At 40.7% G+C, this 18859-nt stretch overlaps 1 protein-coding gene across 10 annotated transcripts in view; it reads right to left on the bottom strand.

Moving 5' to 3' along the window:
* Nucleotides 1-18859, bottom strand: part of nav3 (neuron navigator 3) — a 398636-nt gene that overhangs the window by 93587 nt on the left and 286190 nt on the right. For 9 of the 10 annotated variants that reach the window (XM_040050291.1, XM_040050289.1, XM_040050290.1 and 6 more), the window contains 3 exons: nucleotides 15857-15929; nucleotides 8149-8323; nucleotides 78-146 (listed from right to left, as the gene is read on the bottom strand). In XM_040050291.1, the coding sequence (XP_039906225.1) occupies nucleotides 78-146; nucleotides 8149-8323; nucleotides 15857-15929 (317 nt within the window). Of the gene's footprint in view, nucleotides 1-77; nucleotides 147-1195; nucleotides 1232-8148; nucleotides 8324-15856; nucleotides 15930-18859 lie in introns of those variants that run through there. The other variant, XM_040050295.1, reaches the window with a different exon arrangement.

Here is an 18859-nt window from a genome sequence, read left to right as displayed (position 1 = left end):
AAAAAACTAAATTGCACATATTAATTAGCTTAACAAATAAAATAAAGACATTTAAAGATCTATTTTTCCATAATTACCTGGTGTTTTTCTTCTGTGGTGAACCTATTCCACTGTGGCCTGGAGGACTTGCATATCGTGCTGTGAGACTGAGGAAAAAGCAGAGAAGATGGGCAACACTGTTAACACAGTCAGATAAGAAACAAGACCAGTGACTTGCTGGAATTTTCTTAATCCATGTCTTAATGTAATAACGTGTGAGAGGGGAGCCATTCAGATGTAAGCATAGGAGGGGGAGAGAGATGGACCAAGGGAAAGAAGAGAAGAAGCATGTGGTAAATACTGTAGCATGCCAGTGCACATTTCTTTGATTTTTCACATGATGGCTCACACATGTTTGTTACCACACACTTATGACTAGGCCAATAACATCTCCTAATCCATTTATAGGGCTGTTGACACACACACACACACACACACACACACACACACACACACACACACACACAACAACTTTCACAAACAATTTTCTGAAGGCATGGTTTGAAGAAACACACAAGACAGAGGCAAAGGAAATACCCACAGCACCAGTCACAGTTAGTCATTGGCAGAGATGGGAATGACTGTTACAGGAAGGAAACTCTATTCATGTTTGACATGTTTGTAATTAAGCAACTTGTAGAATGTATTTTCAATAAAGATGTGCTTTTACTGACCATTTGTATATCTGGTAAAGTCCTTCTCAATTACCATGGTAATCTGACCTGCTTTTAAATGTTAGCCCCTACGTCATTTGTTTGTTTTTTAGTGAGAAAATAGACTTAAAACAATGGAAACATTAGCTACCTACTCCTTAGCTACCAAGATGTTAACATACTAGTGTACTAAACAATAATCTGATGATTAAATGATGTTAAATAAAAGCATATAAAATAGATAAAATTACAAAAATGAAAGATAAAAAATAAACATCAAATGTTCAATTAGGCATATGTGATGGCAGAATCATGTTACTAGCTAATGACAATAAAACAAACAAAAATGACAAAACTTTCAATGACCACAATAATTGTGGATTCTAACCAAATCAATGCTTTGCTAGCAGCTGCTAGCCCTTTGTCAGGAAGACACATTTAACTGCTACATATTAGACAAATTTAAGCTAGTTCCCAGAAGAAACCCTTTGAACTAACATTACCTTTCACAGGCTGAACAGAGGCGGAAACCTGAGCTTTCCAATCATTGTGTTGATGAATGAGAACAAGATGAAGTTCAGTAGTAAAACCTTGAATCTGTCCTCTACTCAGAGTTTGCAGAGCTGCTTCGGCTGAAGGACAGAGGAAGCAGCAAACACCAGCAGTCTGTTTAGAGGTCCTTCTTTTCTGACAAATGAGAACAACTCCTTCTCTGTTTTGTGTTTGTGGGCTGCTGGTTTGGCACTGGTGACTGAAAGTGGACAAGACGGACAATAAACTACCTATACTGGGTCATTGAATGAGGCACAGCAACTATCTTCTGTAAGTTCGCACCACTCAGCTATTCATAAAACTGATTATGAAAAAGTGCTAACAGGTTTTACATTATGATATTTCAGGCACAGGTGACACCCACCAAAAGATGATTAAAAAAGAAAAAACTGGTTTAAAGAAGAAATGACTACAAAACCTGCAGTACAATTATATACTACAGAAATGAGGATTAGGGTTCAGCAAAATCTTTAGCTGTTTCCTACTTTAACAGAATTTGGCCTAAAAATGTAGAAGTACAATAATAGGCTGGTCTAGGCCTTTTTGCAGTGATTTGATTAAATATGCTGAGTACACATACATCATTTTGTAGAATCAATGAGAGCAGAAGAATCATTTTGTTCATAAGTTAAACTATGAAGGATTAGGCCCTTTTACGGTGGTGGGAAAATTATTAACTTTTCAACTGTCCATCTTTACTACAAGTTCCATTTCTCTCTCTCATCTTTCTCCATTTACACCTCTTGCTCCAGACAATTAAATTCCTTTTTAACCCACCTGTGATGAATGCAGAGCTGCAGTACATCTCTAATTGCCTTTGCAGGTTTTCATGACACCTTGTTATTCTAACAAGCTCCTGAGCAGAGAGTAGAACGCAATTATAGTGACGAGCACCTTTGCATCATGTTAATAATGAACTATGTAATAAATGATACATCAGTGAATACTCGCAACAAGACACCCACAATGTCATCTCCTAGTAGCATGTAAGTGTTCCTGTAAATATTCTAAGAGGTCTTTACTGCACAAAAAAGCCAAGGTGTGACAGTTTAGTGGAGCCTGTCACATGCTAAAGTGTTTTATCAGCATTTTGGGGGGAAAAGAAGGTGGAGTCTAAATTTGTGCATTGTATTTCTTTCTAAGAAAACCTTTTGTCCTTCTGCTCTCTGTCCTTTCTCTCTTTTTACCCATACTCAGAGTAAAGGGCTGTAAAAGGCATGGATGAGGTAATATCTAAAGGCAACAGAAGCTGCAGGAGTATAACGAAAAGGAAAAATAATGCGGGAGTTCTAGCAGTATATGGACAGTAAAAAAAAACTAGAGTGTTGTGTTTTTTTTCCATTACAAGACCCATCCTTACCCTCACTTCCAACTATATTAAATGTAATGAAACATGAAGGCAATGGTATAGTCTCCAGCCTGGGGTGCTTATCCAACCCACAACATTCAAGATCATTCCAGTGTGGAAAAAAGAAACACCAGAACACATGAGGGCAGGATCAAGAAATGGTGATGGAATAGGGGTGGTGGAGACGAGAGGGGTGGGGGATTACAGTCTGTCACTTTTCATTGTATACAACATACATCAACGTGGCCTCTCTTTAATAGTCCGCGACACTGCAGTGCATATGCAAGCCATATTGGATACCATTGCTGTGCTGTTAATTTCAGTTTCAGCTTCCTGGTAGCCACATCGCTGAGGTCAGACACAAACTAAAACTGATGGGTTTCAGAGCCAAAACGTGAGGCATCTGTGTGCTCGAATCACTGTGATGATAGCAGGTAATAAGATGTCATCTGACCTTGACATCTGGGGATGAATTTCCAACAAAGAGCGTTCAAGCTTGAGTATCTCACACAAAGCCACATACCTAATTCAGCATGTATCAACTCCACATCTACTTTACAATAATGCTGGCTAGGCAGCAGTTTCTAAGCAACATGCTGCAAGTAGTTGAGGAACTTGAATGTCACAACACCAATAAAGTAACACACCATTCAGTAAGAGGTTGAAAGCACCAGCAATGTGCAAAAATGATTTCTGACCTGCCATTTATTCCTTTACCCATTTATGGGTAAAGGAAAACCAACCACCTCTTAGTAAAAGATGAGATGCAAACAGCAAATTCATCAGTATTCCACATCTTCAGAGGCATTATGCCACATGACCAAATGTGGTGCCGTGTCCAGAATAACATAAAAACTGCATATTTTGCCACTGGATTGGAACATTCTGCAGGACACAGTAGAAAATTAAATACTGCTATAAAATCAAGAACAAAATTTCCAACCAGGCGCATAGCACTATTGGAGCTGGAGCATGGATAATTAGCTTCAAATACATACAGTACAAAACTGGGATTTTACAGTGTAGTATCCCATTCATTAAATAAGCTGTTGACAGACTAATGTCTTGAACACACTTCATTTCAACTTCTCACTGGCAAACATCGTGTCCGTATTAACAGCCTATAATAAAAAGCTAAACATAAAACATGTCATATAAAAGGCTAAACCAACAAACAAGAGGAACTGAACAATTTACCAGTTCATGATGCCACTGAGACTAATCCATCCTCCTCATGTCATCGTGTAATTTCCAAATATTGTCCAGTGCCTGGATGCTACCACACACACACACTCTACAAGATCCAACTATACCTATGAGATGAGTCAATCTTGGCCAGGATGCTTGCTCTCCCGTATGGCAAGCGGCTCTTTCTGTCGCGAGACACAGCGGTGGGCAGACGCGAGGAGCGCCATACCAGTGGGTCAACGTGGTCGCCCCGGGACATGGCGAATTAAAGAGGGAGGGTTTGCTGTGCCCTGCCAGGCCTGGGCCCCCCTGCCTTGTAGAGCACTGAAAGACTGAAAGACTGTGGCTCCGGGCTGTCGTGCTGTGTCCTATGGGGAGTTCCCCTTAAACACATACAGAGTCACACTCATCTCATCCCCTGCCCTGGAGACACCAGCTAGGCCAGCAGGTGCTGTCTATAGAAAGCTCCCATACCACAACTACAGATGAGCAGCAGCCCAAATGAATCTCTGTGTGTGAGTGTGTATATATGTGTGTGTATCTCTGAGGAAGAGATCATTTGCAAACTTTAAAACAAAATCCATTCAGACATGTTAAATCTTCAGGGTCGACTGGAGCTTACGGGAGCTTGCAAAAATGAGAATTAAAGTAGATTTCCATGAATAGATTTAATTACATTTCCATGTTTTGAGAGTGAAAAGGAAGTGGAGCCTGCACCAGCCAGACATGAAACCTCACACAGAAGAAACTTACAATGCTTTAATATCATCTGAATTAGACATAATATGAAAAGTAAATGTCTCCCTGTGCTCTGGTGGTAATTACTCAACTTCATGGAGTCTGTGTTTCTTTAATATACAGTGAAATGTTCCTGTTCATGTGTGTAATGTATTATTAAAATATAGTAGTACATGTGCTGAAACTATGAAGCTATGATACTCGACTCAGCATATTACTTTAACACAAGTCTAATTATCTGATTATCGTTGCGGTTAACAAAACCCCTAACAATGAATGAATGAATGAATGAACAATTACGTTGTTGCGATATGAGAAATAAATCCTGCGTGTTGCCAATGACATACATTAAATTATGGAAAGTGATACTCGGGGAATTTGGTTGAGAACATTAAATCACCCGTTTGTGATGTTTGAGTCATGCGTTCATGACTGGCTCATTCTGACTCACACACTGACACTCAGACACACAATTCAGAACTGTGGGACCTTCTTAATACATTGCTTTAAAAACCAGCAACAGCTCATGAGATTTCAATTGATGACAGGTCAAATTATGTTGCATCTCTAGACTGTTCTTAACATAATATTTTTCCTGATTTGAAAGCAACATTATCAATCAGTTCCTTCATTTCCATCCTTCCTTCTGACCTTTGCAGACTGTCTTCAATCAGCTATGGATGTTGTCACATTTTAATAGCTTATTTTTCACAGACAGACATGGACTGATCCTCTGACCTCTAGAGATGGACCGATCCGATATTACATATCGGTATCGGTCCGATACTGACCTAAATTACTGGATCAGATATTGGAGAGAAATAAAAAAATGTAATCGATCCATCAAATATCAAAAAAGCACCTCACAAAACTTGCGACATGGCGTAACTCGGCTCATAACCTTAGCACGTCGGAGCAGGATGCGTCACGTGATAGAGCGGCTGTGGCCTGTGAGACCTGTCGGTGGTCTGGTTGAGCATTTGGAGCCTCGCTACCAAACCGGCATTTCATCTCCGAGAACGTTATCCCCGAGAGAAGTAAAGCAAGTGTGTAAGTTCATCTTCGAATGTTTGTAAAGCATTCCAGCATTAAGCTTAACAACCGATATATGGAGCGACTGCCTCTCCCCCTCCCTCTCCTGTTGCTACTGATCAATGATCAGCTGATCGGCTTTTCTGTCGTGACTCCGTCTCTCTTGTTTGTTTTTGGCCCACTTGGCGCCAGAAAGAGGAAACCAGCGGCTGAACAACAGCAGCACGTTTAAGCTTGATCAGCTGTTGTTAGAATGTATTTAATATTACTTTCTACACCAGGATCTTTTTCTACAGCTGACGGCTGGTAACTGTGCAGGGGCGGATCTAGCAAAGTTTAGCCAGGGGGGCTGATAGGGCATTAACAGGGAAAAGGGGGCACAAAGACATACTTTTGTTTCTTATTCTCATTTAAAATGTCTAGCTTTTAATAATTAATTATCTGAATCTTACATCCAAAGTTTTAATCTGATGTAAAACATATAGAAGTCCATTACTGTATATAGTAACTATTAAGTTTAATATACCCTAGTAAGCTGTAGTACTTTTTCCTTTGGGAAGGTACCATCTGTGCAGTCTGCAGTTCTGTTGAAGAAAGATGTTGAATCTATTTAATTATTCTTGGAAAAATAATTGATTTCTGTGCATTTTTTTTTTCACACGTGCATTAAATTAAAGTTGATTACGTCGATTAAGCATCATGAGGTGGAGGATGGGGGGTGGTTCCCTATTTTTTTTTGCTGGAAGTTTGCAACCCTATTAGTTAGGTTGCTTAATATTTCCACTAAGTACTCTTTAAAATACCAGAATAGGGAGGATGGAGCAGGTTTAAGTTTATTAGATTGATCAGTGTTGCTGAACTATAAAATATTTTGGGTGCAGTGTATTTTTTACATACAGGTATAACAGAATAGCGTTAGTGTTTTTTTTTTTTAACTTGAGTATGAACTTATACAAAATGCAGCAAGATATTAAAAAAACAGTTTTGTTGATTAAGAAACACTATATCGGATTCATATCGGTATCGGCAGATATCCAAATTTATGATATCGGTATCGAACATAAAAAAGTGGTATGGTGCCATCTCTACTGACCTCCACTGTGGCCTTCAACATTATTCACTTATTAGTGCAGAAGAGAGACAGTGAGGGTCTACATGGAAATCATCTGAGACACTTCTTTGGTTGAAACATAATTCTTTCTTGAGATCTAAACTAAAAAAAGATGATGAAATGTGCAGCTTCTGTAATGGTTCATTAAGTGTGTATGTATTGATTCGTCAAGTCTGAAACTAGTTTGACACAGCGATGTGCTTCCAACAATTCGCTGTTTTGTGTGTGTGTGTTCAAAAGAGAGAGAGTGAGAGCATTCACCACCTGTTGTGGGGGTGAATAAAGAGGGTGGGAATGGGAGGCAGCTGTGCCCCTAATAACCCCCCTTAACACACGATACACTGACCCCACTGCCACCATCTCCTAACTCAACCAAACACAGTGAAGTCAAAGCTCTCGACAGTATCATCTTACTCACATGCCCACTCCTTAAATACTGAGACTTAACGCTGTTATTGCACTGGTTTAATGCATATATTCTCTCTCTACAGTCACACACTAATAGAAAACATCGCAGCCAAACCGTGTGGCTGTGTAGTAACTCGATCTGGCCAGGGGGAATGCTGCTCATGTGTGGCATCTCAGGCCTTCTTTTAAATGCTGCTGTGTCTATTTACATCACACAAGTACAGGCCTTCTTTGCTTCTGCTGCCTTTTACAGCGCTCATCCCTCTGTAGGCCAACACTTCTGCTGTATAATCCACGTCTTCTTATACTGTATTTCTAAATAAAATACAACAAGCATCGTCATATTAAACACCTCTGGGGTACTCACCTGATCAAAAGCCATGAAACAGTTCTGCAACATCTTCTAGCTTATTATAGCTACCTTATTAGGCAGTACTAAATGATGCTGTCAGCTTTTGCACTGAAGTGCTTATAAAGCAAATGTTTGGCATTTATTTTCTGTCAGGCACAAAAAATGATCAATGATACTCTCACATGTGTTTGTTAAACACAGGCTCACAGGCTTAGATTAGATTTCTGTTCAATGGATGGTCAGATTAGAACCTGAGTCTGGTCTGAGATGTACCTGTGTGCCAAGTCTGGTTTCTCAACTCTGTGAGGAGCGTGTGTTTTGTAGTGAGATCAGAGACTAAGATTTCAATAATTCATTAAGCACTTTGGGTCAGCTTGTGTTGTTTTAAAAAGCTCTACAGTATATAAATCAAATTGAGTTGACTAATGTAGCTTCTTTGCTTTCTGTCAGCTAACTTGCCTCGTCTTACATATGGAGCTGATGCAGCAAAAACCTTAATCATCATCTTTGTATCTTGTTGTTCATTTCCTGCACCGCAGAGAGGAGGTCACAGCCCTCAGTTTTCTGTTTAGAAAAACTGTAACAGGACCTAATTGAGCATCTGAAAGTGATAAATCAATGAATATTGCAACATCAAGCATGCATCCCAAACAGGCAGGCAGCACAAGGGAAGCAAAACAAAGACTGATCTGCATGAAAATCTGTGTCCATGTTTAGTGTAACATACCTGGATTGCATCTCTTGTGATTTGTGGCTGCTGGCAGATGATGCGGTGCTGCTGGTCTGCTGGCTGAGCTCCACCAGGGACTGGTAATACTGCTGCTGTTGCTGTTGCTGCTGTTTGTAGCGTGACAGGATGAAGAAGAGACCCAGGATGCTCTTTAAGTTGCCATTCCTGATTTCTGGAAGGTAAAAATGGATTGTAAGTGTTTGCCGTGTTAGTTATTTAACAATTCCTCCATCATACGGCCATGGACCTACAGAATCAAATTCTCTATGGATAGAAATGTGACTTCAGTCTCAATCTCAGTCATCGCGAGCGTACACGCAGAGCACACATGTGCGATCTGCCTGCATCCATGTATCCTCTAAATCTACCTATGCATTTTCTTGGAATTAAAGTATTTTCTGCATGTGAAAGTAATCAGCCAAAGATAACATTTTCCCAGAACATGTATTTTGACTTTCAAGTACTATAAAACGAGCATATGCTGATTGTGGAAGAAGAAAAAAACACTCAGGGACAGAGCTCAAGAGCAGCTGTTGTGAAGCAAACGTAAGTATTTAAAAAGAACAATTAGATAAAGATACACAGAGTTATAGAATAAGCACTTCAGTTACTTAACTGTATTTAGCAGGAATGATTAAGGCCACTGCTCAGAAGAAGGTCCAGCTGTTATACTGCAGATCCAAATAAAGCATCTCTAACCCGAGCTACGCACAGCTGGATAATTTAGGAGCGGTGACCAGTAGGGAACTACTACTCTGATGTATTACTGGCACAAGTCTGTTGGACAAGCAGCCAAAAATATAAAAGAGTTACTTTGTTTATAGTTCTGCTCTCGCCATGAAATAAGGAAGTGACTGCATGTGCTGCTGGGTGAGGGTAGAAGTGACACATTTCTGTGTACTGATGAAGGCAAAACCATTCAAATGCGTGAGATAAAAAGGAAGAATGAACAGTTTGGATTTTATTATCTGAATGACAACTAAAATGAAACAAGCTAGAAAACAGCGGCCCTGATAACCACATATGAATCATCATATTCATGCTGCAAAATGAGCTCACAGCAGAAAAGAGTAACAAACAACAATAATAAGATAAAATTCACGTTTTGGATATCGGATCTTCAACAAATAGCAGAGCTGCAGATAAAGTAACTGCTTAAATATGCTGAAGAGGCAACAGAAAGAATCCTCTAATCAATAAGTCTATAGTGTAAATCTTACCCTGAACACTTTTGAGTTAATCTCAGACAAAACTCAAACAAATGCTTCCCTCACAGACTCCCACACACACACACACACACACACACACACACACACACACACACACACACACACACACACACACAGACATAGTGCTGAAGTAGGATCCAGTCGGCGATGAGGAAAAAGAATTGATCACTGGCTAACGCATCCGTTTGTGAAATGGGCTTTTCATACCAAACCCTCAGTGAGAGCTGGCACACAGAGGAATGGGAAGAATGGCAGTGGCTGACACAGGGTTTTTACTACATTTTTCAATCTGGTGAGGAACAAACATTCCCCCGGCCATCCGTGGCTATGCTGCAGAGGCTGTGAAAGTTAGGGAAGATTAATCTCTTGGGGGCGTTTCCTATTTTCTAACACCCAGAGGTGGTAATATACACTAGGCCTTTGAGAGAGTCAGAACAGAAAACGCTTTCTGTGCTTTAGGGAAAATAACGTTGCAGATTCTGCTGCACTGGGACTAAAACTTTTTTGCAACTTGTAAAAAAAACCCAGCCCCCGCTGAAATGATACTGTTGAGGACAAGAAGCAGAATAATGCTTTATCGATCCAACAGAATAAGTGCTTTTGTGGAAAAACTCAGCAGCTCATTTTCTTTAAAGAAACTTTAACAGGATGCAGGCTTGGGCCAAGGTGACAATACCAACCACGCAATTCAGCAATGCTAATTTCTATCCCCCTTTTGAGAAGATGTTGTCTTTTCACATGCTTTTAATTTTTGGTGGATGATCTAGTTCCTCTTTCAAATTATCATGTAGCAGGTAATTTCCATTTAGACAGGGGATGAGTCCCAGATCTGTTAAAAGAGCCGTGTAACAGCGTTGTCCCCTGCAAATGACTTCAGAGGTAATTGGCAATGACAGACATGTTTTGGAGCCAGCATGACTGCCATGTATGCTATGTTCACGGGCCAACATTTTATTCTAGTGCAGTGAAACTGTAAATACAGCAATCATTTTGTGAACATGTGCACGACCAAAGGCTGATTTGTCTTCAAAATATTTGTGTTGTTTAGGAAAGCAGGACTAACAGTTGTAACCTAAATTGTCTTTAGAATTTAGGTATGAAGATGAATTCTTGACGTCACTATTCTGCCATATTTTCAGTTACTTTTCTGGCAAGAGTTTGACACAAATTACTCAGCTTATCATCTAACAAAAGCTCTGTATGAGTGCAGGAGGTCAGCAGGAGAAATGCTGCTCTGGAGCATTTAAAGAAGAAGTTACTTATTTAATGAAACAGCGAGGCTAGGCAACACAAATACCATGTCATCACTAATACAGTGGGGCAAAAAAGTATTTAGTCAGCCACCGATTGTGCAAGTTCCCCCACCTAAAATGATGACAGAGGTCAGTAATTTGCACCAGAGGTACACTTCAACTGTGAGAGACAGAATGTGAAAAAAAAATCCATGAATCCACATGGTAGGATTTGTAAAGAATTTATTCGTAAATCAGGGTGGAAAATAAGTATTTGGTCAATAACAAAAATACAACTCAATACTTTGTAACATAACCTTTGTTGGCAATAACAGAGGTCAAACGTTTACTATAGGTCTTTACCAGGTTTGCACACACAGTAGCTGGTATTTTGGCCCATTCCTCCATGCAGATCTTCTCGAGAGCAGTGATGTTTTGGGGCTGTCGCCGAGCAACACGGACTTTCAACTCCCGCCACAGATTTTCTATGGGGTTGAGGTCTGGAGACTGGCTAGGCCACTCCAGGACTTTCAAATGCTTCTTACGGAGCCACTCCTTTGTTGCCCGGGCGGTGTGTTTTGGATCATTGTCATGTTGGAAGACCCAGCCTCGTTTCATCTTCAAAGTTCTCACTGATGGAAGGAGGTTTTGGCTCAAAATCTCACGATACATGGCCCCATTCATTCTGTCCTTAACACGGATCAGTCGTCCTGTCCCCTTGGCAGAAAAACAGCCCCATAGCATGATGTTTCCACCCCCATGCTTCACAGTAGGTATGGTGTTCTTGGGATGCAACTCAGTATTCTTCTTCCTCCAAACACGACGAGTTGAGTTTATACCAAAAAGTTCTACTTTGGTTTCATCTGACCACATGACATTCTCCCAATCCTCTGCTGTATCATCCATGTGCTCTCTGGCAAACTTCAGACGGGCCTGGACATGCACTGGCTTCAGCAGCGGAACACGTCTGGCACTGCGGGATTTGATTCCCTGCCGTTGTAGTGTGTTACTGATGGTGACCTTTGTTACTTTGGTCCCAGCTCTCTGCAGGTCATTCACCAGGTCCCCCCGTGTGGTTCTGGGATCTTTGCTCACCGTTCTCATGATCATTTTGACCCCACGGGATGAGATCTTGCGTGGAGCCCCAGATCGAGGGAGATTATCAGTGGTCTTGTATGTCTTCCATTTTCTGATGATTGCTCCCACAGTTGATTTTTTCACACCAAGCTGCTTGCCTATTGTAGATTCACTCTTCCCAGTCTGGTGCAGGTCTACAATACTTTTCCTGGTGTCCTTCGAAAGCTCTTTGGTCTTGGCCATGGCGGCGTTTGGAGTCTGACTGTTTGAGGCTGTGGACAGGTGTCTTTTATACAGATGATGAGTTCAAACAGGTGCCATTCATACAGGTAACGAGTGGGGGACAGAAAAGCTTCTTACAGAAGACGTTACAGGTCTGTGAGAGCCAGAGATTTTCCTTGTTTGAGGTGACCAAATACTTATTTTCCACCCTGATTTACGAATAAATTCTTTACAAATTCTACCATGTGGATTCATGGATTTTTTTTTCACATTCTGTCTCTCACAGTTGAAGTGTACCTCTGGTGCAAATTACTGACCTCTGTCATCATTTTAAGTGGGGGAACTTGCACAATCGGTGGCTGACTAAATACTTTTTTGCCCCACTGTAGCCTGTGTTGTCTCCTTCACTTTTCTCATCAGCAGCTTCTGCCTTCTCTTTACTTCCGTAAGCTTTTTCTAAATAATTGTATTTTCTAATTTTTTCATGTTTCTACCTTTCCTACCTCTACTTAAAAGGCTTGGGCCCTGCCTTCTGATCAGAGGACAAGTGTGTACCCGTGGTTGATCTTGTCCTAAAGCCACTAATGAAAAGGACTTTAACGTGGTGAGTAGGTCATACTATAGGTTTCCTGGTAGCACTAGAACCAAAAAGAGCCTGTCTTTTTAATAGCCTCAGTGGGTGAGACCCTGCATTGGAAAGAGTGTTTAATGACCTGCTGTACCCCTCAATACCCCTCAATGTAACCAATTATCAAGTGTAGGAAACATGTGTTTGGGGGCTTTACACCTGCTTTTAAGGGTGGAAATGCTACACTGAACTTCCTGAAGATAATTATCGCATTTGAAGAGGTAAAACTTTATGTTGCCGCTTTGAGATATTTTGTGTCCAAAAGGGTCGAGCTTGACCATGTGTTTTAGTGTATGAAGTTTGTCTTTATAACATGTTTAAGTTGACAACACAGCAGCATGCTCTCAGTAGCAGTGCAAACATTGGAAGCTGCAATTTCAAACATATTAATAATATTAGTGTAACTAGTATGGATGCTAAGTAGGCTTTAGGTGATGATGGTGTAAGTTGCAACAATAACTGAAATGTATCCTTGCAAAAATGTCAGATTTAGTTAGTCATGAGGATTTATGTCTGGGATCAGTTTCCACTGTGCCAACACATCCGGGAGATCTTAGGTTATTGAATTTTAATTGGAAGTCTTTCTTTGTCTCAAGTCTTTAGTAAAAAAGCCACCATCATCCTCCTCTGTAGTGTGTGGACTCAATTTCATTAAAGCCTATAAGTCCCCTCGGTGAAATGTTTGTACGGGGAATAAAACACTCTTCAATGAGACGACTTTTTCCGGAACTTTGGTTTACAGCCTCCCACCAGTGAGATGCAAGGAGACTTCTGGAATAGTTATTGCAATAAGTAGTTTCTAGGTTCCTGTATGCACATCAAGCCTCCCACTTTATTTTATTCCCACATCTTGTAAAACTATAATAAAGACTGCATATTGCCAGGAAAGCCCTGGGCAAATTCAATTAGACATGAGAGGGCAGACACGGCTGTCTCATTCAAGTCACAAACACAACCAACACATGCTCAATAGAAGAATGACCAAGAGAAGCCAGCAAATGAAATGCATCAGCAACAGCAATGAACAGGGTAACCAAATAGCCCATATATTTACAGACCCACTTTGAAATTCCAAGCCCAGCAAGTCACTTTGCTGTTTTTAGTGTTGTAACTGAGCATGGAGAATTTAGAGCTGTCGGTCAGTGTGTCAGCCTGTTAGGCTATTTCTGCTGCTCGAGATGTCAAGGGCAAGTTCAGCCCATTAATATTTAAAGGGAGCAGAAACAACATGGGTCAGAGCAAGCACTGGTCCTTGTAGATGTGCATTTTGTTCAACACTACACACAAAAACAACAAAGGTTCAGTTTTCTTAGACAGTCACTGTTTTCTAACAGTTTTAAATGTAGTCATTGTGAGTATAAACCTTTATGAATATGATATAAACATCCCAATACGTACTGACAGAGAAACTATTAAATGTTCTTTAAGATCTCCGTACTTTGAAACGTAACAATAACAACGATTTCATTTATTAAGGGGAAAAAAGCTACGCAAACCTACCTTGCCCTATATGAAAAAAGTAATTGCCCCCAAACCTAACTGGCTGAGCAGCAAAGACTGAAATTAGTCTTTCACATCACTGTGGAAGAATTTTGGCCAACTCTTCTTTGCAGCATTTTGTTAATTCAGCAAACCTGAAGGATTTTGGGTAGAGGTCGGCCCGTTAAAAGTCATGCAAAGCATCACAATCAGATTTTATGTCCTGAATTTTATGTCCTGAACTCCATCTTGTTCTTTTGAGTCGTTCAAACGTGAATATGTGTGTTACACTGTCCTTCTCCTTGTCTAGCAGAGATCAGAATTCATGTTTTCATCAATGACAGACAGTTGTCCAGTTCCTGAAGAAGCAAAGCAGCCTCGTCACACTACCACCACCATGTTTGACTGTTGGTATGATTTTCTCTTTATAAAAAGTTGTGTTAGTTTTATGCATGAATGAAACAGGATGCAAACCTTCCAAAAAGTTTTGCGTTTTACTTGTCAGTCCACAGATTATTTTACCAAAAGTGTTGGGGATCATCAAGTGCTTTTTGCAAAGTGTGTGTGTGTGTGTGTGTGTGTGTGTGTGTGTGTGTGTGTGTGTGTGTGTGTGTGTGTGTGTGTGTGTGTGTGTGTGTGTGTGGTCAGCTGTGATTTTTGCTTCGGAACTCTTTATGTTGAATCATGATCACTGACCTTCACAGAGACTGTGGGGCCTGCAGTTCTATAGATGTTGTTCTGGGTTCTTTTGTGACCTCCTGGATGAGTCACTGATGCCCTTGGTCACTGATGCCTGTGACTTCTGATATCCTCACCACTGTCCAAAGTTTTCTTCATTTGTGGATAAATGACCCTCACTTTGTTTCTCTGAAGCCTCAAAACCTTAGAAATTACTTTGTACCCATTTCCAGACTGACAGATGTTAATGACTTTGTTTTTCATCTGTTCTTAAGTTTCTTTAGATTGTAGCATGATGCGTTTTATTTATTTTATCTTTTATCCTACTTCACTTTCTCAGAAAGATTCTATTTAGGTGATTTCTTGTTGTGATTCGGTGCTATAAACATTAAATAGAATAGAATTATTCATACCTTGGTGTAGCTTGCAAAATTTAATTCAGTTTTTAAAAAATATGCTTAATCACAGTTTATTTATGATTTTTGATTACCTGAAACATGCAAGTGTGACAAATATGCCAAAAAAAGAAAACAGAAATGGCACAAATAAGTTTTCACTGCACTGTATGTGCTGCTTGCTGTACTGAAGACATTTTGACTGCAGTTGTACATACAGATACTTTTTCATGGAACCTTAAGGTGTCCCTGCAGAGTCAAATCAAATGTAAAACGTATTCTTAATATATTGTTTGGAATGTCTAACCCTAGCCTTGTGAGACAGTTTCAGACAATCGTTCACTTTGGCAGAAGCCGTTCAGAGTAGAATGCTTCATAAGACTGGCGTGTCTTATAAAGCATGTACTGTGTACCCTGATGGTCAGGAGGCAAATCCTGCCCTGCAGTTTTTATCCTCCCACAATCCACTCTGATGCCCTAATGACTGCCTACACTGCCATAGTGAAAGCTGTCATGATACCAGTGTGGTAAATTCCATTACCGTGAAGTACACTCACATGTCTCGGAAACAGGCTTAAACCAGGTTTCTGAAAACATTTGGTACTGTGAAGAAATGGAAACCTACCCACAGAGGATGGGTCGCATTGAAGCCAAATTAATTTTCCAGATTTAGAAATTAGACAAATACAACAGCCACATCTCTCTTCTGCTGCTCCACCGACTTAATTAAGTTTAATCAGGCCTCAAATTTTGTATTATTCCTACCTTCTGCTGAGAGCCCTTGTACATTCACTCCTCTGGCATCCAGGAAACTGAGGCAGGCATCCACATTCTCAATCTGTTGAGAAGATGGCAGACAGTCAGCACAAAGCACAAAGGATGTGATGACACTTAACATTCAATGAGCCTAAATGTCTCGGGGCAGAGGGCTCAGAGGATGGAGCTTATCAGCATTATGACCCATAAAGAACATCATTGTGTGGTTATTACCCGACCCCCGCACAACCCTGGGATCAGGCTGCATGACATACTGACCGCAGTGTGACGCCACCTACACAATCCGCTGCATGTCATGTTCACGGATTCAAGGGGAGACACAAGGCCATATGTACACAGTATGCTGGTAAGTGGTAGAAATACACCCCCAGAGTACTAACATATATACGCAAGACACAAAGATATGTGGTACTTTGACACATACAACCCAACAACAGAGACAAACACAGAAATAAGCGTTCGCATAATTTACACATAAACACAATGACAATATTACAGTGTGGCCCACGCTCACAGTGTAGGCAACAACTGCCACCTATGTTTCAGCTGTACAAAGGCGCACTGAGGCTGCAGTTATGAGGGGGATTTTTGCCATCCTTGACAGCAGCTAGCGGGTCGCTTCATTAACATGGTGGCCAGCCGCCAATCCCCCTTAATAGGCCTTTTATGATCAGGCCAAAGGTCTTAGCGCTCTACGCAGCGCAGTGTGTCAGGGCCATACAAAGGGCAGGCTGGGCAACTCAGCCAGACGTCCAACGGGCAATGATGATTCATGAGCTGCAATTCCCTGTCAGCCCTCTAAAGCCTGCTAGCTTTTTCTCTCTTTTAAATGTGCGCTTGCTCTGTATTCTTTTCTCTCTTCATCAAAAAGAATCAGGACACTGAGTCATATCTGTACACAGGCTGTTTGGCAACTGCGTTGTCTTCAATGTGTTATGTGTCTTTTAGTAAGGAATCAGCTTAAATGTAACAAGACACGGAACTTGATATTTTAAATGTTGGGGCAGGGCTACAGCGGTCATATGTGGTGAAGCTAAAAAAAAAAAAACTGAGAAAAATTGATAAAACATCTCTGTGGATTTTTTCCTCACACAGGTGCAGAGCCCTGGTCTGAGTGCTACTTGAATCAGTAGTGTCCACAGATTTTTTAACTGTGTCACTCCCTGCAATGCACAAAAGGCTCAATATAAGTGAGCTGAGTGAGGAAGTTAAACTTCTCCAATAAAGTAAGATGGATTCAAATCCTACAGATGAAGGCTTGCAGAAAGCCTTCATCTTTTACCATATGAATCATCATGCTGACACAATCGCACATGTAGCACAAGCTAGAGCACTTAAAATAGTATGATGACACAATTAATTTTATGGTTAATGCTGATTCCATTTACAACAAAACTAATCAGAGATCATTTTTTGGCAGGACATTATGAGGCTTTGGATTGATGGAAAGGATCCTTATGCTCACTGTCAACCTGGCTGTGGAACAAACAGAACGGGATTGTCAGAACTGCTGGAAAAATGAATGGTGATCTAAACTTCACTAGACAAGCTGGATCATCAGTTTGTCTTAAGGAAAGCCCCATCTATTGGTGAGACAGAGAACACTCTCTTTAGTCTGACTTTGAACTAATGCCCTCAGGACAACGTTGTAGGACGCCACTAGCTGGCAAAAAGGATTTAAAAAGAGATCATTTGCGCCAAAAGCAGTAAGTATACTGAATAATAAGAAGCTGTGATGTCCACTCAAAGGCTCAAACAGCACCTCAAAAGCCATTGCTGAAGTACAGCAACCACTTAGCAGCCACCTTGTCTCCCAAATATGATGTTTATACTGGTTGTACCAATGGGAGGCTGCATGGGACACAAATTCACAGACGGAGCTTCTCCATCTGCCTGACACAACTTATAACCACCCACACACAACAAACCCCCACACATTTCGGTTTCCATATTCTTTCCCCACATGTTGCGCTCAAAGACGAACATGTGTGCTCTGGCGTTAACTTTGTTTGATTCTTCCAGACGCACGTTTAGAAGTTTGCATGTTGAGAGACATGTGCGAAGCAGCATTCGTCTCATTACGTCAGTCTAATTAGGTTTGAAGATGTGTGGTGTAGGAGTTCTCGCAGTCTAATGCCTGCCAAAACAAACAGCTTATAGGTACAAAAGATATGCCATCAAAAACATTTGCGAGATAACAGACGTTTTTATCAGCAACTCAACTCAGCTCATTCAGTTGCAAATATTTACAACACAAAGGAGTGCTGTACTACTTTGCATCTTTTCCACGGGCAACGTATGTGTTTGAAGTCTGATTTAATAGCTGATAAAGACAAAAAAGGACCAAACCCATAAACATGCAGTAAATCTCTTTAGTTGGAGACAGATCTGCCAGCTTTTAAAGCATCACAGAAACAAGCCTGTGCTGTTATCCTCTGTGACTTCAAGTGGTCTACCAACTATGAATTCTGAGACTTTTAGACATAACCGCTGTTTGTTTTTAGTCTGCATTAACTGCAAAATGACGTAAACAAGGGGAATAATGATTGAAGGCGTTGATGACGGCTGGAGCATTAATGTTCCACAGGGTCCTGGCGATGTTTAACTGCTAGTTTGGTGGGTGGGTTGGCTTTGTGGCATCCTGTAACAGCCTCTAGAGAAACCGACATAATTTATTTTTCCTACACATCCTGGCATCACACAGATCCACATAAGCCATTAAAAGCCATTTGAAAATGGGGCATTATGATGAGGCACACTTTACTAAATCATGAAATACTTTAAGCAGAAAAAGGGGAGCACATATTGAGGGGTGACAGGAGTGCACATGTAAAACACACACGAGAGGAAGGAGGAATGAGGGGTGCTGTTAAGTTTCTGCGATGAATAACTTTGAATTAAGCTACATTTCATTTACAGCGTCACAGTCCGAATCAAAATTCCTGATTCTCTGTAACATGGGCAGCAGGGCAAAGACGACTTATGCAAGTT

The sequence above is a fragment of the Simochromis diagramma genome, unplaced genomic scaffold (genome assembly GCF_900408965.1).
Source record: "Simochromis diagramma unplaced genomic scaffold, fSimDia1.1 OVJJ01000131.1, whole genome shotgun sequence".
In the NCBI taxonomy this organism is placed as follows: Eukaryota; Metazoa; Chordata; class Actinopteri; order Cichliformes; family Cichlidae; genus Simochromis; species Simochromis diagramma.
Note: the sequence above shows the minus strand (reverse complement) of the source record. Positions and strands in the feature narration are given on the sequence as shown.